Source organism: Hemiscyllium ocellatum, chromosome 9, assembly GCF_020745735.1.
Source record: "Hemiscyllium ocellatum isolate sHemOce1 chromosome 9, sHemOce1.pat.X.cur, whole genome shotgun sequence".
Classification (NCBI taxonomy): domain Eukaryota; kingdom Metazoa; phylum Chordata; class Chondrichthyes; order Orectolobiformes; family Hemiscylliidae; genus Hemiscyllium; species Hemiscyllium ocellatum.
In genome coordinates this window covers 71,189,793-71,214,854 of record NC_083409.1, presented here as the reverse complement: position 1 = coordinate 71,214,854, position 25,062 = coordinate 71,189,793, and the positions used below count along the sequence as shown (strand labels likewise).

The following is a 25,062-nucleotide window of genomic DNA, read 5'->3' as shown; positions in this document are numbered from 1 at the left end:
CCACACAGATTTGTCAGCGGAAATCAGAAACCATGGGGTTTAAAGGAGCAAATGCATCTGGAATATTGCAATCAATTCTAGGCACCACATAATAGAAAAGAACTTGAATAGGCTGTAGAGGACATTTACCAGGAGACCAGTGATAAGAACTTTAGTTTTAGAGTCATAGCATCATAGTGATGTACAGCATGGAAACAGACCCTTTGGTCCAACCTGTCCATGCCGACCAGATATCCCAACCCAATATAGACCCACCTGCCAGCACCTGGCCCATATCCTTCCAAACCCTTCCTATTCATATACCCATCCAAATGCCTTTTAAATGTTGCAATTGTACCAGCCTCCACCATTTCCTCTGGCAGCTCATTCCATACATCTATCACCCTCTGTGTGAAAAAGTTGCCTTGTAGGTCTTTTATATCATTCCCCTCTCACCGTAGTTCAGGACTCCCCGACCCCAGGGAAAAGACTTTGCCTATTTACCCTATCCATGCCCCTCATAATTTTGTAAACCTCTATAAGGTCACCCCTCAGCCTTCGACGCTCCAGGGAAAACAGCCCCAGCCTGTTCAGCCTCTCCCTATAGCTCAAATCCTCCAACCCTGGCAACATCCTTGTAAATCTTTTCTGAACCCTTTCAAGTTTCACAACATCTTTCCGATAGGAAGGAGATGAGAACTGCACCCAATATTCCAACAGTGGCCTAACCAATGACCTGTACAGCCGCAACATGACTTCCTGACTCCTGTACTCAATACTCTGGACAATAAAGGGAAGCATACCAAACAACTTCTTCATTATCCAGGGGCAACCTTTTCACGCAGAGGGTGGTACGTGTAATGAACTGCCAGAGGGTGTGGTGGGGGCTGGTACAATTGCAACATTTAAGAGGCATTTAGATGGGTACATGAATAGGAAGGTTTTGGAGGGATATAGGCCGGGTGCTGGAAGGTGGGACTAGATTGGGTTGGGACATCTGGTCGGCATGGATGGTTTGGACCGAAGGGTCTGTTTCCATGCTGTACATCTCTATGACTCTATCCTATCTACCTGCGACTCCACTTTCAAGGAGCTATGAACCTACACCCCAAGGTGTCTTTGTTCAACAACACTCCCTAGGACCTTACCATTATGTGTGTAAGTCTTGCTAAGATTTCCTTTCCCAAAATGCAGCACCTTGCATTTATCTGAATTAAACTCCACCTGCCACTTCTCAGCCCACAGGCCCATCTGGTCAAGATCCTGTCGTAATCTGAGGTAACCCTCTTTGCTGACCTATACACCTCCAATTTTGGTGCCATCTACAAACTTATTAACTGTATCTCTTATGCTTGCATCCAAATCATTTATGTAAATGACAAAGTGGAGGACCCAGCACCAATCCTTGTGGCACTCCACTGGTCACAAGCCTCCAGTCTGAAAAACAACCCTCCACCACCACCCTCTGTTGTCTACCTTAGAGCCAGTTCTGTATCCAAATCGCTAGTTCTCCCTGTATTCCATGAGATTTAATCATGCTAGTCAGTCTCCCATGGGGAACCTTGTCGAACGCCTCACTGATGTCCATGTAGATCACATCTACTGTTCTGCCCTCATTGATCCTCTTTGTTACTTATTCAAAAAACTCAACCAAGTTTGTGAGATATGATTTCCCACAAACAGAGCAATGTTGACTATCCCTAATCAGTCCTTGCTTTTCCAAATACATGTACATCCTGTCCCTCAGGATTCCCTCCAACAACTTACCCACCACCACTCACTGGTCTATAGTTCCTTGGCTTGTCCTTGCCGCTCTTCTTAAACAGTGGCACCATGTTTGCCAACGTCCAGTCTTCCGGCACCTCACCTGTGACTGTCGATGATACAAATATCTCAGCAAGAGGCCCAGCAATCACTTCTCTATTTCCCACAGAATTCTCTGGTACACCTGATCAGGCCCTGGGGATTTATCCACCTTTACCCATTTCAAGATATCTAGCACTTCCTCCTCTGTAATCTGGACATTTTGCAAGATGTCACCATCTATTTCCCTACAGTCTATATCTTCCATTTCCTTTTCCACAGTAAATACTGATGCAAAATATTCATTTAGTATCTACCCAATTTTCTGCAGCTCCATACAAAGGCCGCCTTGCTGATCTTTGAAGGGCCCTATTCTCTCCCTTGTTACCCTTTTGTCCTTAATGTATTTGTAAAAACCCTTTGGATTCTCTTTGCCAAAACTATCTCATGTCGCCTTTTTGCCCTCCTGATTTCCCTCTTAAGAATACTCCTACTGCCTTTATACTCTTCTAAGTTATGCTGAGACTAGAGCAACCGGGATTGTTCTCTGAAGAAGAGGAGACAGGGAGATGCCCTTGAGCCAGTTATATTGATCATCCTTTAACAGAATGAAAAATAATTCAATGATGTCCAAATCACCTCATTCAACCTGGAGACAGATTTCAATGGGGTTGCCTCTATCCTTTCAAGTTCAATGATGCATTGCTCTGTCATGCTCTGTTGGACCATCCTCCTCCTGGTCAATGTCCTGACCCTGAGGATGAAGATCATTGTCATTCCCATATTTTGTTTGCATTCAGGATATCCCACTTTCACTAGCATACCTCAATGACTCAGGACACCCTTTTTGGGCTACACTACAAAGTTCCACCAGAGTAGTCCAGATACGAAAAACTCATCTTAAGGAAGCTATAGTATAACATAGACCATGTTGAAGCTTGAACAGTGTTGTCTCTTTGATCTGCATCATTCTGACAGTTTTGTAAAGGTGCGGTAAGACATGCTTGGAGCAGGTACCTCTTGAATGCCAACAGCCAATCCTGCAAAGCCTGAGAACTTTGATGACTGTAGCGAAGGTCCTATAATTTAATGTGAACAACAATGAGATTATACACAATATACCAGAAATGTGTGAAGACCTGACTTGCTAATTCTATAATATGTAAGTCATAGGGGCTCTCAGGATATGTGGCACAGACTTCCACAATTTGGTATCGGTGGTCACATATAATTTGTCACAATGTGAACTGGGGTGAAAAAGGTCACATGACACTAGGCTACAGTCCAATAGGTTTATTTGAAATCAGAAGCTTTTGGAGTGCTGTCCCTTCATCGGGCGAAGTATTCACCCGATGAAGGGGAAGCACTCTGAAAGCTTGTGATTTCAAATAAACCTGGTGTCTTGTGACTTTTGACATACAATTTGAACACTGTTGCAGTGGAGGCTTTAAAAACGGTTGATGAACTATGCAGATTGGTAATGACTCTCAAAGCAGCGTGTGTGTGGTTGAAAGTACTCTGCATTTGGTGGAGGTTTGAGATGAAAAATCCCATTGTTGAGTTGCTTGACTCTCACAGTCAAGGAGGAATGATATGAAATATGTTCTGGTGCTGGGATTTAGACAGCCAATGCACAGCAGACTCACAGGGAATGTCCATGTCATAGAGTCATAGAAATGTAAAGCACGGAAACAGGCCATTTGGTCCAACTTGTCCATGCCAACCAGATATCCCAACCCAATATAGTCCCATCTGCCAGCACCCGGCCCATATTCCTTCAAACCATTCCTATTCATATTCCCATCCAAATGCCTTTTAAATATTGCAATTGTACTAGCCTCCACCACTTCCTCGGGCAGCTCATTCCAAACACAAATCACCCTCTATGTGAAAAGTTGCCCCTTAGGTCCTTTTTATATCTTTCCCCTCTCACCCTAAACCTATGCCCTCTAGTTCTGGTCTTCCCCCACCCCAGGGAAAAGACTTTGTCTATTTATCCTATCCATACCCCTCATGATTTTATAAACCTCTATAAGGTCACCCCTCAGCCTCTGACACTCAAGGGAAACATTCCTAGCCTATTCAACTTTTCCCAATAGCTCAAATCCTCCAACCCTGGCAATAAGCTTGTAAGTCTTTTCTGAACCCTTTCAAGTTTCACAATATCACCTCCCAACTCCTGTACTCAGTACTCTGACCAATAAAGGAAAGCATACTAAACAACTTCTTCACTATCCTATCTACCTACGAGTCCACTTTCAAGGAGCTATGAATCTGCACTCCAAGGTGTCTTTGTACAGCAACACTCCCTAGGACCTTAATATTAAGTGAATAAGTCCTGCTAAGATTTGCTTCCCAAAATGCAGCACCTCACATTTATCTAAATTAAACTCCATCTGCCACTTCTCAGCCCATTGGCCCATCTGGTCAAGATCCTGTTGTAATCTGAGGTAACCCTCTTCGCTGTCCACTACACCTCCAAGTTTGGTGTCATCTGCAAACTTACTAACTGTACCTCTTATGCTCACATCCAAATCATTTATGTAAATGACAAAAAGTAGAGGACCCAGCTACAGTGAAACAAGTGCATTTTGGATCCTTATTGTAATTTTAAGCATACATGGATGGGATCTGAACTATGCACTATCTGCCCATTTGTTCTTATATTCCAATCAGAAAACCACCAGAAATGAGGCCCTAAAGTTAGAACAATTTCTTTACTGCTGTAAGTACCAGCAATCCTATGGTACTCCATCTGCCAACTAAAATTTTAATTTGACTTCACTCCCAACATACCTACAATATGGAAGGGAGGGGAATTGAGGCAAAGTAGTAATTAACACTATATTATATGCTAAAATCTTCGTAGAAAAGAGTTTACAGAAGTCCATTAAAGTATCAGTAGTATGTCAATAAGGTTCAGTTAAGGCATGATTATCCACACATCTAGCGCTGAAACAATGTGAGAACACAAAAAAGAGGCACCTAGATCATAATGTTTTTGACACTTCAGTTTATTGTTTGACATTAAAATTACAAATAATTCAACACAACAGTTTTATGAAAAAACATTTACAGCTGGTTTCAGAAATAATCTAAATTAGCTATGCTAACATTAAGTCATTCATAATTATTGAAGTGTATATTTTACTGTCTGGTCCTAGAAATATCCCAATGAAACAAACACATTGTAGAGAAAATTTTACATGCCTTCCCCACTAATGCTCAGTAAATGCAGCAAACTCTCCCAGCAATTCAGCTCATTCACAGCAGATGGTAATATAGTATAATCCCTGAACATTGCATGAGGGTTCTAGTCTAGCATTTTTAGTGATAAGTTATATGATGCATTCTTACACACTTGCTCACTATTAGTCCACCTTCACTGTAAAATTATTCCTTTACATGCAGTTAGTGGGTTTAGCATGAAAACTGCACAAAATAAGCACATTAACCATAACAACAATACTATTAAGACAACGTTATTGAAAAGGTTAACAAGACAAAAGCAATAGCAAATTTAACTATCAACTATATTATGCATAGCGAGTAACTTTTCTAGTACCCAAGGAAGAGCATGACCTTTTTACTCTTACAAAGCACAACATACTAAAGTTATCAGTGCACTGGACTAAGGAGAGCCCTCCCTCAGCCATTTTGTTCCCGTAGCTCAATTTTCCTCTCTGCATAATGGAAAATAAAAGCAACCTGCCCATCCCTAATATGAAGAAAAAATATTCACAACCAACATGACAATATATTAAACAATATTTGTTATTTCTGCACAAGCAAATACTTAGATACTTAAGTCTCACTTAGTATCACCTGGAACCATTTTGCCATCGAAACAAAACAACCAAGTTCTTACAATTTATAAATAAAAACAAATCAATTTTTATATACATGACACAAACTTAAGAAACATCTTTCAATAGATAAAATAAACAAATAACTAACTAGCTAAATTTAATTTGGCAAATGCATCAGATTGGCAATAAAATAAATAAATGATTGGATGAAACAATACCAATAGTGTCCTGTTTGTTAAAATGGAATATCAAGGACTAAAATGGAATCAAAGTTGGCAACAAATTCAACACAAACAAGTAACAACAGTTCAGATAAACAAGTGATGTGTATGTTCATATTTAGAGTTTAAAGATATGCAATTTCATTAGCACCTACCTACTGCTTCGACTAAGGAAGTTTTGACATTTATTTCAGGAAAAATCTTTAATTTTAATGATATGCCCGGCTGTTACTGATGACTTAAAAAAAACTTTCTAGCAACTAATCTCCTTGCTTTTGGGTTCTGACTGTGGGGAACTGTGTGCCTGGGGAGATCGCTCCCTATTATTACTTTATGAAAGATATGATCATCTGTTTTTTTCCCATCGTTCAAAAAAGCAACCTACATTCCAATTTAAAACATATATCTTGATCCTAAAAAGTACCAGTACAGTATGAACGTGACAAAGTTGTCCTTTATCCCCCATATTTGCCAGTCAAAATATTTTTTTTCAAATCCAGATCCTGTAAAAATTCTCCTTTTTTATTATAAAAATAGATCTTTTGAAACCCATTTTCAGCAAAGAGACCATCTCTTTGGCAACATTGTTTAAGTTAAGTCATGTCATCAGGTCCCCCTATTACCCTTCCCAACCAGGAAATACTTCATGTTTACATGATTCAAAGGAAAGGGAATAACTAAAACATCTGCAGAAGTGCTTCTGCAGATCTGTTTATTGAATCGGGTGGTTGGGAGGGTGGGGGAGTGGAGGTCGGGGTGGTGGCTGTTTATTAAATCAATTCAACTGTGTTCTTTTTGAGAAGGTTTTCTTCAAAAATGTCAAATGTATTTTCATCTTTTAAATGTGAATGGGTGACTTAAAAAGGTCCACCTTCAAAGAAGGTAGAAAAAGTAGCAGGCTGGGTAAAAACTCCTGCACATTTTATCTATGTATATTTTGAACAACAACAGCTATGAAAGAACATTCAATGCATCAAAGTCTTCTAGCATTATAAAATCATTTCCTGCTCGGTTGCAGGATATCCTATGTTAATACTTAGGCAACACTGGCTTATGAAGTCCATTTTTAGTATAAGCCTTTTAAGTTCCATTTGTTTGTAAATGTAACATTATATCTGCACTTCAGGATTTGTGGGTTTTGTTGGTCTTGAATGATACTTGTAGAACTCTATCACCCAAGCGGTATCCATTTAGGCTTGCAATTGCCATGGCTGCTTCATCATAGTTTGTCATAGTGACAAACCCAAAACCCTTGCATTTGTTTGTGCTAAAATCACGAATGACCTTGACATTGTTTACGGCTCCAAATGGTCCAAAGAGCTGCCAGAGAACACTTTCATCTGAGTCAGGGGAAAGGTTGTAGACGAAGATACACCAGCCTGTTCCAGTGTGTCCAGGAATATTCATTCCAACAAGGCTGGTCATGCCATCAATTGTGATTGGGGAGAATCTGTTAAACAAAGAAAGCTGACACTTTGGATATTTGTGAGATTAATGAAGATGACATTTTGGATATACCTCTAATATGAGATCAGATTAGTCTTTAACAAATTAAGGTCAATATTTAACATAATTATTATTTTAATTCTTTATTTTTATAGCATATTGTATTAAGCTGTTCATTATAGTATATGTGTGTATTCTCATATTGATCTAAACAGTTCATAATTTCATTTACATACTTTTCAATTTGAAATATTTTTCAAGAAAGTCTTTGAAAAGCAGCAGTCATTCTGAGAAAAGTTATGTTACTTTGTTGAGGCTTCAAATTTCAGCTTTTCCATGCACAGATATTTAACCTTGAGGTTTGCATGTAATAAAAACAATTTAAACCAAATTTCAAATAAACAATAGCTGATTATATTTGTTCTAACACCCTTTCCCATGACATAATTTTTTAAAAATAGGTCAAAGAAAATCAAGCTGCATTTGAAGTTCTAATGAATTACAAAATAACCTGACCTTAATAATAAAGCAAAAAACACTGGGAAAAGAAAACAGAACAGTACAAATTCCAAACATTATGATAAAGGTGCACACAGTTTCTTTATTCAACTGAAAAGTTTATGAAAAGTTCTCTAATATTCCCAATAATTAATGTATAAGAGATGCATTCAAGGTGTACAGATGGTAGTTTGCTGCATGTTTACTTCTCATTGATTATGATACATGGGAATTATAGCAGTCATCTTTTTCTTTAAACTCAATCATTACCAGTAGCCAATGTACTTGCTCTCCAGCATTTTTGAACCATATCATTTGCAGCTGTTGCACCTGAATCAAGTAAATGGAACAACCTGCAAATTAAAGAAGTGTGTAAACAAAAGAGATATGGGTTTATTTTTTACAGAACCAAAAGAACTGAAGTTCGAAAAAAAAAGTCTGACATGCTGGTAAAAGAAATAAAAGAAAGTTAGTCAAAACAAATTAATAATCTGTGCCAACATGGACATCTGGCATTCTATGGAGCTTTAATTACCTCTTTACGCCATAGGCCATATTAAGCAAATTGTCCAGCCTGAAAAGAGAAGGAGGTCCTTGGGTTAATGTTTCACAGATGGCAACTCATTCAGTGGAACTCCTGCTAAATGGTCCATTTTGAGCAAGAGAGCTGGAACTTCCAAAGGATATAATCTAGTAACTAACACTCTCCCAGTGAAGACTTTCATCTTGATCTGGCATTTTTACTTTTATAGACAGCATAAATGCCGTGAGTATTAGATACATTTGATTAGTAAGCAATAAAACATCTTTTTTCCATTGAATGTAGATCTGTATTTAATTGATCCATGGTTTGTATAAAAAAAGCATGCACAAAAAGAACTGATTTAATCCTGTCTGCCAGGTAACACCATTAGGTGGACAATTCAGCTGTGGCAATGGGATTACCATTCCATTTCCTTCAGCTGACATTTTAAAGGCACAGCTGATGGTTGAGGTGCTTGCCTGACGCGGACAATCTTTTCATGAATAAATGTTAAATCATGGAAGTTTCATTGAAATTACCAGTAAAACTTGGAAGTATTGATATTTCAGAGTAATAAAGCAGAATTTGGAGGAGCATTTAGCTCCAGCTAACTGAATCAGATGACCTGTGTGCCATTGCTTTGTTTCCAGCTTACAGATTGCATCTTTTTCATTTTCACTTCGCTTTATGTACCGCAGAAATTCTATCCCCTTTTCATGGAAGCTCTTATTACATTCTGGATTAGTGATGCTGGAAAAGCACAGCAGTTCAGGCAGCATCCGAGGAGCAGGAAAATCGACGTTTCGGGCAAAAGCCCTTCATCAGGAATAAAGGCAGAGAGACTGAAGTGTGGAGAGATAAGCTAGAGGAGGGTGGGGGTGGGGAGAAAGTAGCATGGAGTACAAAGGGTGAGTGGGGGAGGAGATGAAGGTGATAGGTCAGGGAGGAGGGTGGAGTGGATAGGTGGAAAAGAAGATAGGCAGGTAGGACAAGTCATGGGGACAGTGCTGAGCTAGAAGTTTGGAAGTAGGGTGAGGTGGGGAAGGGGAAATGAGGAGACTGTTGAAGTCCACTTTGATGCCCTGGGGTTGAAGTGTTCCGAGGCAGAAGATGAGGCAATCTTCCTCCAGGCGTTTGGTGGTGAGGGAGCAGCGGTGAAGGAGGCCCAGGACCTCCATGTCCTCGGCAAAGTGGGAGGGGGAGGTGAAATGTTGGGCCACAGGGCGGTGTGGTTGATTGGTGCGGGTGTCCCGGAGATGTTCCCTAAAGTGTTCTGCTAGGAGGCGCCCAGTCACCCCAATGTAGAGGAGACCGCATCGGGAGCAACGGATGCAATAAATGATATTAGTGGATGTGCAGGTAAAACTTTGATAGATGTGGAAGGCTCCTTTAGGGCCTTGGATGGAGATGAGGGAGGAGGTGTGGGCGCAGGTTTTGCAGTTCCTGCGGTGGCAGGGGAAAGTGCCAGGATGGGAGGGTGAGTTGTAGGGGGGGGCGTGGACCTGACCAGGTAGTGACAGAGGGAACGGTCTTTGTGGAAGGCGGAAAGGGGTGGGGAGGGAAATATATCCCTGGTGGTGGGGTCTTTTTGGAGGTGGCAGAAATGTCGGCGGATGATTTGGTTTATGCGAAGGTTGGTAGGGTGGAAGGTGAGCACCAGGGGTTCTGTCCTTGTTACGGTTGGAGGGGTGAGGTCTGAGGGCGGAGGTGCGGGATGTGGATGAGATGCGTTGGAGGGCATCTTTAACCATGTGGGAAGGGAAATTGCGGTCTCTAAAAAAGGAAGCCATCTGCTGTGTTCTGTGGTGGAACTGGTCCTCCTGGGAGCAGATATGGCGGAGGCGGAGGAATTGAGAATACGGGATGGCATTTTTGCAAGAGGTAGGATGGGAAGAGGTGTAATCCAGGTAGGTGTGGGATTCGGTGGGTTTGTAAAAAATGTCAGTGTCAAGTTGGTCGTCATTAATAGAGATGGAGAGGTCCAGGACGGGGAAGAAAGTGTCAGAGATGGTCCAGGTAAATTTAAGGTCAGAGTGGAATGTGTTGGTGAAGTTGATGAATTGCTCAACCACCTCGCGGGAGCATGAGGTGGTGCCAATGCAGTCATCAATGTGGCGGAGGAAGAGGTGGGGTGTGCTGCCAGTGTAATTACGGAAGATCAACTGTTCTATGTAGCCAACAAAGAGACAGGCATAGCTGGGGCCCATACATGTGCCCATGGCTATCCCTTTGGTCTGGAGGAAGTGGGAGGATACGAAGGAGAAATTGTTAATGGTGAGGACCAGTTTGGCCAAATGAATGAGAGTGTTGGTGGAAGGGTACTGTTGGGGACGTCGGGAGAGGAAAAAACGGAGGGCTTGGAGGCCCTGGTCATGGCGGATGGAGGTGTAGAGGGATTGGATATCTATGGTGAAGATGAGACGTTGGGGGCCGGGGAAACTGAAGTCTTGGAGGAGGTGGAGGGCATGGGTGGTGTATCGAACGTATGTGGGGAATTCCTGGACTGGGGGGGCATAGGACAGTATCGAGGTAGGTAGAGGTGAGTTCAGTGGGGCAGGAGCATGCTGAGACAATGGGTCAGCCAGGGTGGTCAGGCTTGTGGATCTTGGGAAGAAGGTAGAACCGGGCAGTGCTGGGTTCCTGGACTATGAAGTTGGAAGCTGCGTGGTCCATGAAGGTACCAATGACATTGTAGAAAGAGGGATAGGGATGTAAGGCAGGATTGCAGGGAGCTAGAGTGGAAGCAGAGAGTCAGAACAAACAGAATTGTTATCTGTGGTTTGTTACCCGTGCCACATGATAGAGAGGCAAGGGATAGGGAGAGATATCAGCTGAACACGTGGCTGCAACGATGGTGCAGGAGGGAGAGTTTCAGGTACTTAGATAATTGGGGCTCATTCTGGGGAAGTGGAACCTGTACAAACAGGATGGTCTTCACTTGAACCAGGGGGGTACTAATATCCTGGGCGGGAAATTTGCTGGTGCTATTCAGGTGGGTTTAAACTAGCTGAGCAGAGGAATGGGAACCTGCTGTGTAGTTGCTGTGCCCAGGAGGATGAGAGTAGGGAGGACAGGGACAGAATTTCACGGCCACAGGAATGTGCTGGCAGACAGCAAGTTGGTTTGAAGTGTGTTTACTTCAACGCCAGAAGTATCCGAAATAAAGTAGGTGAGCTTGCAGCATGGATAGGTAACTGGGACTTCAATGTTGTGGCTATTTCTGAGACATGGATAGAGCAGGGTGAGGAATGCATGTTGCAGGTTCCAGTGTTTAGATCTTTCATTAAGAACAGGCAAGGCGGTAAAAGAGGGGGAGGTGTGGCCTTGTTAGTCAAGGATAGTATAACGGTGGCTGAAAGAACTTTTGACGAGGACTCGTCTACTGAGGTAGTATGAGTAGAGATTAGAAACAGATGAGGAGAGGTCACACTGCTTGGAGTTTTTATAGGCCTCTGCAGAGTTCCAACGAGGTGGAAGAGAGGATTGGTAAAATTAGTCCAGGTAGGAGTGAAAGGAACAGGGCGGTCATTATGGGGAATTTTAACTTCCCCAACATTGACTGGAAATGCTATAACTCTAGTACGTTGGTTGAATCAGTTTTTGTCCAATGTGTACAGGAGGGTTTCCTGACACAGCATGTAGAAGGTGGGACAAGATGGGAGGCCACACTGGATCTGGTGCTTGGTAATGAACCAGGCCAGGCATTTGATTTAGTTGTAGGTGAACATTTTGGACAGAGTGACCATAATTCAGTTATGTTTAGTTTAGCGATGGAAAGGGATAGGTACATGCCACAGGTCAAGAGTTTTCAATGGGGCAAGGGCAATTATAATGCGATTTGGCAAGAATTAGGATGCAAAGAATGGGGTAGCAAAGTGCAGGGGATGCAGACAATAGAAATGTGGAGCTGGTTTAAGGAACACATATTGTGTGTCCTTGATAGGTATGTCCCTGTCAGGCAGGGAGGAAATGATAAGGAAAGGGAACAGTGGTTTACTTCAGAAGTTGAATCTCTTGTTAAGCAGAAGAAGGAGGCTTAAGTGTTGATGAGGCGATGGAGGGTTACGGATCAGCTATGAAGGATTTAAAGAGAGAGTTAAGAAGAGCAAAAAGAGGACACGAGCAGTCTTTAGCAAACAGAATAAAGGAGAACCCAAAAGCTTTCTATCGGTATGTGAGGAATAAAAGGATGACTAAGGTAGGAATAGGGCTAGTACACAGATCCCTGAAAGGTGTCACCCAGGTTGATGGTGCTGTTAAGAAGTGTGTTAGGTTTCATTGGTAGAGGGATTGAGTTACGGAATTGCAATATCATGCTGCAACTATACAAAACACTAGTGTGGTCACACTTGGAATATTGTGTATGGTTCTGGTCGGCATATTTTGGGAAGAATGTGGAAGCATTGGAAAAAGTGCAGCTTTACCAGGATGTTGCCTGGTCTCGAGGGAAGGTCTTATGAGGAAAGGCTGAGAGACTTGGGTCTGTTCTCATTGAAAAGAAGAAAGCTAAAAGGGGATTTGATATAGACATACAAAATGATCAGAGGATTAGATAGGGTAGACAGTGAAGGTCCTTTTCCTAGGATGATGATGTCAGCTTGCATGAGGAGGCATAACCACAAATTGAGGGGTGATAGATTTAAGACAGATGTCAGAGGCAGGTTCTTTACTCAGAGAGTGGTATGGGCATGGAACGCCCTACCTGCCAATGTAGTTAACTCAACCACATTAGGGAGATTTAAACAAAACTTGGATAAGCACATGGATGAAGATGGGATAGTGTAGGGGGATAAGCTGAGAATAGTTCACAGATCAGCGCAACATCAAGGGCCGAAGGGCCTGTTCTGCACTGTGCTGTTCTATGTTCTAAACTGTTTGGTGGACCAGGATGGTGCTTTGCCAATACTGTTCAAAGTAACTGTGGCCATTAACTTATTTGCCATTAGTTCTTTCTGATTGTGAAGGAGATATCTAACAATCTTCAACATCCAGTAAGCTCATTGAGAAAGTCACCAATGCCTCAGTCGATAACACAAATCACCTCAGAGATTTTCAGCAGTTTCTTTTGTCTTTCTTTTTCCCAGTGCATTATTGATCACAAACATTTGCAATCATTGCACCAGTCAGCATCATAAGAATATATATTTCTCAAAGAAAAACCAGCTGGTAAAACATTTTTATCTTTTCTTACTCAACTGTCCTAATATTTAAGCCTTGTACCAATGCAACATTATTGTTGCAGAAGGAAATAGAACACACACTATAAATAAAAGGTGGCACAGTGGCTCAGTGGTTAGCACTGCTGCCTCACAGCACCAGGGTCTCAGGTTCAAATTCAGCCTTGGGTGACTGTCTGTGTGGAGTTTGCACATTCTCCCCGTGTTTGTGTGGGTTTCCTCCCACAATCCAAAGATGTACAAGTCAGGTGAATTGGCCATGCTAAATTGTCCATAATGTTAGATGCATCAATCAGAGGAAAATGAGTCTGGGTAAGTTGCTCTTTGGAGGATTGGTGTGGGCTTGTTGGGCCGAAGGACCTGTTTCCGCATTGTAGGGAATCTAATCTAATAAAAAATGACAACATTATAAAGACTAAGCAACAAGCATTTCAAAGTTGGGGGTGGGGTCAAGAGGGGCACCAGAATGATTGCTGAGCACACAACAATGCTACTGAAAAAGGGATTTAAGGGACTAAACAAGTCTGGGCTCACCAATATGTCCCACAAGAAGTTTCCCAAATCACAGTGGTATACTGTATCCTGTTTGACTATGCAATTGCATTTGGGGGATGGAGAGCAACAGCTGCATTCCTCTTTGGATAGAGGATTAGGGTGAAAGCAATGAATCTTCAGAAGAAGGGAACACCGTGTGGCAAGAGACTTGAAGGATTAGTGTTTGGGCCATTATCTTGATAAAATTCTCAACAGATCAATTATTTTTAACTTACTTATTGTGCTGTAAATAGAATAAATAAGAAACAGTTGTTGGATATGAACTGTATTTCATGAGGTACTCAGCATAGCTCATTGCTGAATTTGTGGCTCTTGGGGATTGTCAGATCAATCACTTGTGTACGTAAAACCTAAGCTAAGACCTTCAACAACAACTGAATGCATGCTTACATTCCCTTTAACACAGTTACATGTGGCAAGGTGTTCTATGAAGTGGTAAAATAAGACAAAAATCAATGCTAAGCCACAGAAGAAAATATTAGGAGGAGTGTTATAACGTTGGCCAAAGGGATGAGTTTAATGAAAGGCTTTTATTTAAGGAGGAGAGGGATAGTCCTGAAAGACTTCAAGACTGTGGACCCAAGAGCCTGTTAACATGTATGCAATTGGAAATTCCTGAGAAATACCAGGACTTATATCCAAAGGGTAGCATAGTTCCGCAAGATGATGCGAGCAAGTCTATATTCTTACTGAGGGATACTGGGGCCAGTCAAACTCCATTGCTGAGAAAAAGCTTCCTCATCAGCCAGTGACAAGATGCTGTAAAAGGATTTGAAGGTGGATATCTGCTCATCTTATTTTTCCAGGTGCACCTGGAGAATGTTCTTGTGTCAGGAATCGTACCTAGTTTGCACAGGATTGACCTACTCCTCAGCAATGACCTGTGGGATACAAGGTAATAGAAAGTCTCTGAGAATCCAGTTGAGGTCAGGAAGATTAAACAACTGTAAGCAAATGTGCCAGATATTTCCCTGACTGTATGGTCTCGTGGGGCAAAATCCTATGAGGCTCTGAACAAAGTGGGCTATGGCAAGACTTGTGGTAAAATCATACAATAAATCTGGTGAGGCCCATCTCCACATTGCAAACACCTCACTCCATCTTTTATACTTTTTGACAAGCATAGCAATTTTCTTGTTAGACAATGGTGAGTTGCCAATTTACAGGGGATTATTGGTTGTTAAACACCTCAATAATATTCAACTTTCTAACTCACCAAACTTGTCAAACAAACTATATGTCAAGAAAACATGGTATGGAAGGCAGAGACGGTACCTGAGAGATTCAGCTCATTGCTTGCTCTGTAGGATCTCCGTGCTGCGATTAACTGAAGTCCAACACAGGGCACAATCCATGGGTACCAGCCAGAGGCATACATTGTCCAAGAACATTGGCAACATGCATTCACCAAATCCTCACAAACGTTATGGCACCTCACCAATACACTGGCAAGATGCTTCAGAAGCACAGATGTGTATTAGAAGTTTGCTACGAGGACACTTTCCACAGATATGCATCTATGTGAAGGATTGGTCCGGACTGCATCGCCTAGCTGGTCACTTGATTTCTTAGTACTCAATCACTTAGTGCCTACTTGCAGAGCACATCAACCATGCTTTGCTTTGCCTTGCCATGCCAGTTAGCACAGTCAAGCAATCAGGCAGATTGTCTTGTTGGTCAGCAGTTCTCAGTCAAAGATGTACGTATTCCTGTATGTCAATCACATACGTGCGCTATGTGCCAGCAGATTTAGTGGCAAACACACTGCATCCACAGCAAGCAAACAGTCATGACTCAAAGGTTGTAGGCAGTGGCTCTCAGTGAAGTTCATTAAGGCACCTGTCAGTCAAAAGGTCCTGGCACAGTAAGTTAAGGGCAACTTCCCATACCAGTCCAAGAATTGGCCACACACTGCTCGGTGTGATCTTGGTCAGGGATCTGTACCTCTGTGATTCGGGGAGTACGTCACAATCAGTCCAAAAATAAGGGGTGGAGGGTGGGGGTTAAAGGTGGCTAAACTCTGCAAGTTATTTTTTGGAATTGGAGTTGCATGCTGGGAGGATAGCAGTTGACAAGTGTGAAAGTGGCTGCAATATTTGCAAGGAATGTATGCAGAAAAACATATATGATAAGGGGGTTTAATACAGAGGCAAGTTGACCCACCTTGACTTCAGCTTTGAAGGATCAGACATGGGAGTTTTCTCAGTGGGAACTTCTGAGGGAGCTGTGAGGGTCCTTTTCTATGGGTGCCTTATGGCATCATCTGTCTCCTTGGAAGGATGGTGCATATGGTGTGACCTGGCTGTCCACGGCAATCACCAATTTGTCCATGGAGGCTGCCAGGCAGTTGCATGATTTGCTGTACTGCTGCAACTTGTGGCCAATGAGCACCACTGCATTCCACATACCTATCTACTGTTTCTGCTCCTCTATGAAGTGGAGGAAATCCCCGATTGCTGACATGACTGGGTTCTCTCCTGCCTGGGGCAGAGCAGGTCCCTGGTCTCTGGAAATCCTCTGAGTGCCTGTGGCCTGAGTCAGTGGCCAGTTGTGGAACTGTTGTAGTGAGGTGTTCACCAAACTATACTCACACATGTCCTAAATCCTAACCTTCCTATTGAAATGTCAGCATCTGGCAGAGTGGAGGAGGGGTATTGGAGGTAGCCTTGCTGATGCTTCCTTTGAGACCTTGATACTCCTGTCCTCAGAGGTCAAGCATCTTGGGGATTTTCACCATGGAAGGGATGGACATGCTGGCTGTGCTTGCAAGACATAAGAGACAGAAGGCATCACAGCTAGTGTTTAGAAATGGTGAGCAATGGATGACAGCAGAGTTAATGTGAGTTGTAGCAAAAGGAAGACTGGTACTTACTCAGCTGATTGAACATGGATGTCTTGGCATCCCTACAGAAGTAATCCCAGTATTCTTCTGTGAAGGTCAGGACATTTTCTTCATAGGGACTGAGGAGCCTAATTTCCTGCACTCCTACACCTGTATGGATTCTCTCTACCAAGTTATGTGCTACCTTCTGCTGTTTGAGAGAAATGGAAGTGTTGAGTGAGATGAATGTGGGTCACATAGTTGTTAGTGCTGATGCAGGTAGGCAAAAGGCAGTGAATTGTTCCAAGGTTGTGAGAAGGCAGCGCAAAGGCAATGCAGAGTTAGTAGTGTGGGAGGTTGTGAAGGGTGAGAGCAAGTGAGAGAAGATGTTGCAATCAATAATGCAAGTACCAAAGCATGACCCTTGGTGAGAGGTGGGTGCAATGGCAGAGATACAGTGAGTGTTAGGTGGCAGAAAGAAGAGTTTGGCATTTAGCCTGGCATAGCAGAGATGGTCATTGATCTTCATATGATACTGCTGGCTGTATCTCTAGACTCTAGATACAGCATTGATTGGGTGGAGATCTCAGACAAGGTTGCCAGGGTCATGTGGTGTGGTCTTTTTTGTTGGTCCTCCAGGAAGACAACAACCTTCCTTTGCATCAGGCCCTTGAGGTCCCTATCAGAGAACCATTGTGCCATCTTCCCTTTCTCAGCCAAGTTCAGAATCAGTCTACAACTGAGCAGGGCAGCTTTGAAATGCTGGCACTACAACAAATATACTGAGTGATGAATTGTTCTGGGAATGATACATGCTCAGCTGGGGTCGTAATTGGATGTGCGGGATGTCTTAGGGATGGTGTACATGGTTAACGAAGCAAGCTTGGCAGAATACTGGAAGAAATATTGCAAGGCCTCAAAGCAGAAAGCCCTTGAAGAACTCAATGCAACTCAGACTTCACCAAAAGAAGCATAAGACTTTGCCCTGGTCCAATTCTCAGCCAGTGAACGTTGAGATAAGTACTGCAAGCACAAGACCTTTTGTTTTTGTAATCTAAAATCTTTTTCGGGATTGTTGAACACTCCAAGAAGGGAATAAATAGAATCTTTAAGTTAGCAGCCTCATAAGCTGACCACTGTTAAAAATACTAGCTCAGACTGCTCAGATTGAAGCTGAGGCAGAAGCAGTCATTGAATGCTATGCATTAAAAATGAGGTGCTGATGAGGAACTGGAGACACCTCTGTAAACAAGGCGTGGACAGTGATCCCCCAGGTTATGGTGCTGCTAAGGAAAATATTACAGCTCATGGATCAAATGCGATGACTGAATCCGGATCAGTTGTCATGCTCACATTTGGTCTGAATAGGTTTTAAATTCTAGTCTTGGTTCCAAATTTCTCCCGTTCAAACTGGTTGTAAAATTTAACCATACTGTAGCTATTGCTACCAAGGTGGGCTTTTACTCTGAGGTCATTACTTAATCCTGTCATATTGCACATTAGGAAATCTAATCTAACCTGCACAGTTACATAATATGCTGCTCTCAGAAACAATTTTGAAAGCATTCTATAAGCTGCTGGTCTAGATTACTACTGTCAATCTGACTTTCCAGTTTATATGGAGACTGAAGTCACCTATCATTATTTCTACCCCTTTATCAAGAGCACCAAATACTTCTTCTCTTATTTGTCCCATAATGTTATTACTATTAAGGGCCTGTAGGCTATTTCCACGAGTGACTTAATTTCTTACTATTCGTCACCTTTCCTACATTCTGTTTTCCTAAACCAAGGTCATCCCTAACTATTCCACAAAAACCATCCATGTTTAACAGCCCTACTCCTCCACCTTTCCCAGGTCCTTATTCTTCTTGAATGTCATATCCCCATCAATATGCCTGACTAAATCCTCTTCATTCTGCAGTTAGGTCTCCATAATTGTGATCAAATCATATTTGTTGATTTTAGTATCTGTTTTCAAATTGTTTATTTTATTATTTATTTAGAATACAGAGCCTTTAGTTTTGTCTGTTTGTTATCTTAGCAACATCTAGTTCTGATTGTTTGTATATCTCGTAGATTTCTTTTTCTCAATGTTCTTTCCTCTGACCCCCATTTCCTGTATTACTATTTTCCTCTTACACTTTATCTCTATCCTTTGAAATACCACATATTTTCACATTTGATCTCTTGTACTCCCACTAATTGGTTTAAAATCCTCTTTATTTCCCTAGTTATGCACTTCACCAAAATATTGGTTCTAGCACATTACAGGTGTAGGGGCCCTCAGTATTGGCCCATGAATCGGAACTCACTTCTCCCACAACATTCACTGAGCCTCATATTTTTCTCTCTAATTTTATGTATCCTAAGCCAATTTGCACATGGCTCAGAGAATAATCCAGACTTTATAACCTTTAAGGCTCTGCCTTTTAATTTAGAGCTATGCAGAACCACTTTCCTAGTTCTATCAATGTCATTGGTACCTACATGGACCATGACCACTGGATCTTGTCTCTTACCCTGCAAGATTGTGGGCGGCACGGTGGCACAGTGGTTAGCACTGCTGCCTCACAGCGCCTGTAGACCCGGGTTCAATTCCCGACTCAGGCGACTGACTGTGTGGAGTTTGCACGTTCTCCCCGTGTCTGCGTGGGTTTCCTCCGGGTGCTCCGGTTTCCTCCCACAGTCACAAAGATGTGCGGGTCAGGTGAATTGGCCATCCTAAATTGCCAATTTGAAATTGCATGATCAGCCGTGATCATATTGAAAAGTGGTGCAGGTACAAGAGTACAAGTGGTACAAGAGTAGTGTTAGGTAAGGGGTAAATGTAGGGGTATGGGTGGGTTGCGCTTCGGCGGGTCGGTGTGGACTTGTTGGGCCGAAGGGCCTGTTTCCACACTGTAAGTCTAATCTAATCTAATCTAATCCTTTCCAGCTCTGAGCAGATACCCCAAAACCTGACACCAGGTAGGCAACACAACTGTCTGGAGTCATACTCTTTGCTATAGGAAACAACATAATTCCCCTCACTATATTGTTCTCTACTAGTACATTCCCTGAAGTTCCCTTTACTTAGGCAACTACTGCACCACAATGCTGTGGTCAGTTTGCTCATCTATCCCATAGCACCTGCTCTCTTCTAAAGAGGCTGAGAGAACCTCAAACCTGCAGAGGATGACATACCTGCATTCTGGGTCCTCTTTTTTGCCTCACTCACAGTCAGACCGTAGTGTCCTTGACCAGTGACCAAATCATTCCTGAAGAAGGGCTCATGCCCGAAACATCGACTCTCCTGCTCCTTGGATGCTGTCTGACCTGCTGTGCTTTTCCAGCAACACATTTTCAGCAGTGACCAAATCAGAAGACCCTATCCTAAGTGATGTGACAGCCTTCTGATATAAGGAAGCCAGGTATGTTTCCTTCTCTCTCGTACATCAGTGTCTGTAGCTCAGCCTCCAGCTTGTAAACTCTCGAGCTGAAGCAGCTTAAACTTCAAACTCTTATTGTACATGTGTTTGCTCTGGATTACAATTATATCTAGGGGCTCCTGTATACTACAGCCTTGATACACATCTATTCTGCTAACATGATGAAATATAATTCATGACTCATTTACTCATATTGCTCATTTATTTATGTTGCTTTATATATATATTTGTTAACTTTACCACCAATTTATATACCATGTTAAAACTTTAGAATAGAAAAGATCTTAACAACTTACCAGAGACTCACCAAAGAGTGTAGAACAAAAACCAATTCTAGTCAGCTCCAATGAATCCAGATTTGTACCTCATAAATGGTGGGCAGGTTTTGGTGAATTGGGAGATGTGTCACTCACTCCAGAATTCCAAGCTTTTGGCCTCCTCTTGTTGCCATAGTATTTATATGGCTGGTTGATAGTGGGAGAATTCATAGAAACACAGAAAATAGGTGCAGGAGGTGGCCATTTGGCCCTTTGAACCTGCACCACTTTTCAATATGATCACGGCTGATCATGCAATTTCAATATTCCACTTCCGCTTTCTCTCCATACCTCTTGATCCTTTTAGCTGTAAGATCCATGTCCAGCTCCCTCTTGAGTATATCTAACAAACTGGCCCCAATAGTTTTCAGTGGGAGTGAGTTCCACAGGTTCATAACTTCGTGAGTGAAGGAATTCTTCTTCATCTCAGTCCTGAATGACTTACCCTTTATTCTTAGAATGTGACCCCTAGTTTTGGACTTCCCTAACATTAGGAACCTTCTTCCTGCATCAAATCTGTCCAGTCCAATCAGGATTTTATATGTTTCTATGAGATTCCCCCCTCATTCTTCTAAATTCCAATGAATACAAGCGCAGTTGATCCAGTATTTCTTCATATGTCAGTCCTTCCATTCTGGGAATCAGTCTGGTGAACCTTCGCTAGACTTCCTTAATAGCAAGATTGTTCTTCCTTAGACTAGAAGACCAAATCTGCAAACAATATTCAAGATGTGGCTTCACCAAGGCCTTGCATAACTGCAGCAAAACATCCCTACTTTTATACTTAAATCCTCTCACTACGAAGGCCAGCATGCCATTTGCTTTCCTTACCAGCTGCTGCACCTGCATGTCAACCTTCAGCAACTATTCCATCATGACAGTCAGGTCTCATTGCACCTCACCTTTTCCTAAACTGCCCCCATTGAGATAAAAACCTGCCTTCCTATTTTTGCCACCAAAGTGGATAACTTCACATTTATCCACATTATATTGCATACGTCAATTATTTGCCCACTCAGTCAACCTGTCCAAATCACCCTGCATCTTCTTAGCATCTTCCTCACAGCACACACTGCCACCCAGCTTAGTGACAACTGTAAATTTGGAGACATTGTGTTCAAGTCCTTCCTCCAAATCATAAATGATTTATGTGAACAGCTGGGGTCCTGGCACCGAACCCTGTGGTACCCTACTTATCACTGCTTGCCACTCTGAAAAGGACCTGTTTATTCCAATTCTCTGCTCTTCCTGTCTGCCAACAAGTTCTCTAGTCAGCAATGGTAACCCTACTGAATACCGAAGGGAGTTGGATATGGACAAGTTTGGATATTGTCCAGGTCTTGCAGTGTATGGGCAGGGACTGCTTCAGTATCAGGAGAGTTGCAAATGGTGCTTAACACTGTGCAATTTTCAGTGAACAATCCCATTTTGTATCTTATGATGGAAGTAAAGTCATCGATGAGGCAGGTAAAATGGTTGGGTCTAAGACGCTATCCTGAGGCACTCCTGCAGTGATGTCCTGGAACTGAGGTGAATGACCACAAACAAGTCCAACCATCTTTGTTTGTGCTAGCTCTGATTCCACCAAATAGACCATTTTTCCTCCACTTCTTTTGATTCCAGTTTTGCTAGGTCTCTTTGATACCACATTAGATGAAATGTGGCCTTGACGTCAAGGGCTCAATTCACTTCTGAAGTTCAGCTCTTTTGTCCATCTTTGGACCAAAGCTGTAATGAGGTGAGGTGCTGAGTGGCCCTGGTAGAACCACTTGACAGCACAATCACTGCCACTTCTATCATTTTGATAATACTGAATGTAGGCTGACCCAGTGGTATTTGGCCAGGTTAGATGGCAGTATTGCAGCTGCACTGGTTAGCTGGGTTATGCCTACAGAGAATTCTGAAGTTTCACAAGTCTTCAGCACTGTTGCTAGAATCTTGCCAGTGCCTATAACCTTTGCAGTATCTGATCGCCATCTGCTGTTTCTTGATGTCACATGGAGTGAATCAAAGTGGCTAAGCACTGGCATCTGTGATGCTGGGGACCTAACTTATCCAACTGATTGCTAATTTTAATTTGAGTTACTGTTTCTAAAACTTATCCCAAAACATAGGTTAAACTTGCCAGTAGGTTAAACTTGCCAGCAGGCACAGTGCTTATCTTGCATCCTTGTTCACAAGATGGTGTAAGATCTGCAATTCTCTAGGCCTCTAACAGGTCTTGGAACGATTCAAAGATTATGATTTGTGTCTCCACAATTTCTACCCTTCTACCCTTACTCAGGTATACATTGATCCGGTCCTGATACTTTTAAGTGCAGCCTATCCAGCTAATACACTTTTGTTATCAAGTTTTGGCCCATCAATGTATCAATTACCTCCTCTTCCATTACAATTTGGAAAGCATCTTCCTCCTTGGTAAAAATTGATGCAAAGTACGGATTACTTCTATCTCTGTCTCCATGTCCAATTCACTTTTTTTGATCCTGAATCAGCATCAGTTTTCCTTTTATGTTCCGATTTCCTTTTATGGTAGCTCTCAGACTCTTTTCCTATTTTGCCTTTGCTCCTCATGTTTCCTTTTTTCTTTTAGCACTTCCCCTCTAAGGTTCCCATATTCAGTCCAGTTCTCATTTTTATTATCTATTTCCCCACTATAATATGCATACTTTCTTGTGACATCTTACTTTGTTTCTTTTGCTATCCAGGGAGCTCCACTGTTCAGCCTTCTGGGGATGTACCTCGACCATGCCCTAATTCCTTATAGTCTAAGTGTTATGCTGGGTTGTCTTCTAAATGTCTCCAATAAAGTAATAGCAGATGACTCAATTTTTGGATATCTGGTTGAGTGAGTCTTTAATGTTACGTGGTCCAAGTTGACCTGCAATTCATGAACATCAGTACAGAGTGAGATGTTAAAATATGTGGTGCCACCCCCATTCATGCTGTTGTCTTTATAGGAACTGTTGGTACGGAATATAATTGACCAGGAAAAGGAAATTTTATTTTTTTCATATGTTTTTAAAAGTAATAGGAAACCTCTTCCCAGACAATCCTCTTACTGTCAGTAACCAGTGTTTGGTTTTTGAAGTCTTAGCTCCTCTGCTTTTATTATTGTAAAACCCAAAATATGTCCTCTTTAATGGCATTCCATTGTTCCATTACAGTCGTCCGCAATTCTTTAATCCAGGTCAAATTTGTTCCCAACCCACTAACATTCCCTCCCCCATTTAATTATTTTTACTTTGGACTGCTCCTTGTCCTTTTTTAAAAGCAACCTAAACCTTGTGATTCTGTAATCACTGTCCTTAAATGTTCCCTTACGAGCACATGATTTATTTGCTCCATCTGATTTCTCAGACCAGAGCAACAGCTCCTTTTCAGGTTGGAAACATTGGATCTACAAAATTTTCCTGAACATGGATCAGAGTTCCTCGCTGCACTTTACACTATAACTTCCCTTACTCTCTTAGGATAATTAAACTACCTAATTATAACTACACGATAATTCTTGTGCCCCTGTAATTTTTCTATGAACTTTTTTCTCTGCATCTTTCCCAATAGTTGGAAGTTAAGAGAACAGATACAATAGTGCAATGGAAATTGCAGTTGATCTGGATTACATGGACTTCAGTAAGGCCTTTGACAAAGTCCCACATGGAAATAGCAGCCCATAGGATCGAAGGCAGGTTGGGAAACTGATTGAAAATTGGCTTACATACAGAAGGCAAAGTGTGATGGTGAAATGTTGCTGTTTGTTGTTTACATTAACGAGTTGAATGTGAATGGTTAATTAGAAGGTTTAATTAGTAAGTTTGCAGATAACACAAAAATTGGTGATGTTGGTGACACTGAGCAGGATGACCTCGGGCTACCAATTGATATTGATCAGCTGGTAAATTGGGCAGAGCCATGGTAAGTGCAAGTTAATGCATTTTCGGATGTCCAATAAGGGAAGGATATACAAAATGAATGACAGGTCTCTAGCAAGTATTGAGGACCAAAGGAACATTGGTGTACAATTACATAGTTCCTTGGAGGCGTCAGCATGGGTAGACATAGAGGTGAAGAAGGCATATGGAATGCTTACCCTCATTAGCTGGGCTGTAGAATATAGGAGCAAGGAAGTCTTGTTACAACTTTATAAAACATTAGCTAGGTCATAAATGGAATATTGTGTGCAGTTCTGCTTGCCACACTATTGGAAGGATGTGATCACACTGGAGAGGGTACAGGCAAGGTTCACCAGGATTTTGCCTGGGATGAAAAGTCTCCCTTATGAGGAGAGACTGGATAGGCTGGGTTTATTTTCCTTGGAGCAGAGGAGGATTCTGAAGTACTTAAAATTATGAGTGGTATAGACAGACTGGATTGTGAGAATCTCTTCATCAAGGCAGATGTATCTAAAGACCTGAGGGCATAAGTTTAAAGGTGAGGAATATGTGGTTTAGAGGTGATTATGAGAAGAATTTTTTCACTTAG

General features: G+C 42.0%; 1 protein-coding gene across 4 annotated transcripts in view; it reads right to left on the bottom strand.

Annotated features, from left to right (window-relative positions):
• Positions 1–6,914: 6,914 nt before the first annotated feature.
• Positions 6,915–25,062, bottom strand: part of elavl4 (ELAV like neuron-specific RNA binding protein 4) — a 107,472-nt gene continuing 89,324 nt past the window's right edge. For 2 of the 4 annotated variants that reach the window (XM_060829818.1, XM_060829819.1), the window contains exons 6-7: positions 8,292–8,330; positions 6,915–7,262 (exon numbers count right to left, since the gene is read on the bottom strand). In XM_060829818.1, the coding sequence (XP_060685801.1) occupies positions 6,935–7,262; positions 8,292–8,330 (367 nt within the window). In that variant the 3' untranslated portion in view covers positions 6,915–6,934. Of the gene's footprint in view, positions 7,263–8,291; positions 8,331–20,150; positions 20,154–25,062 lie in introns of all 4 variants that reach the window. The other 2 variants (XM_060829820.1, XM_060829821.1) reach the window with 2 other exon arrangements.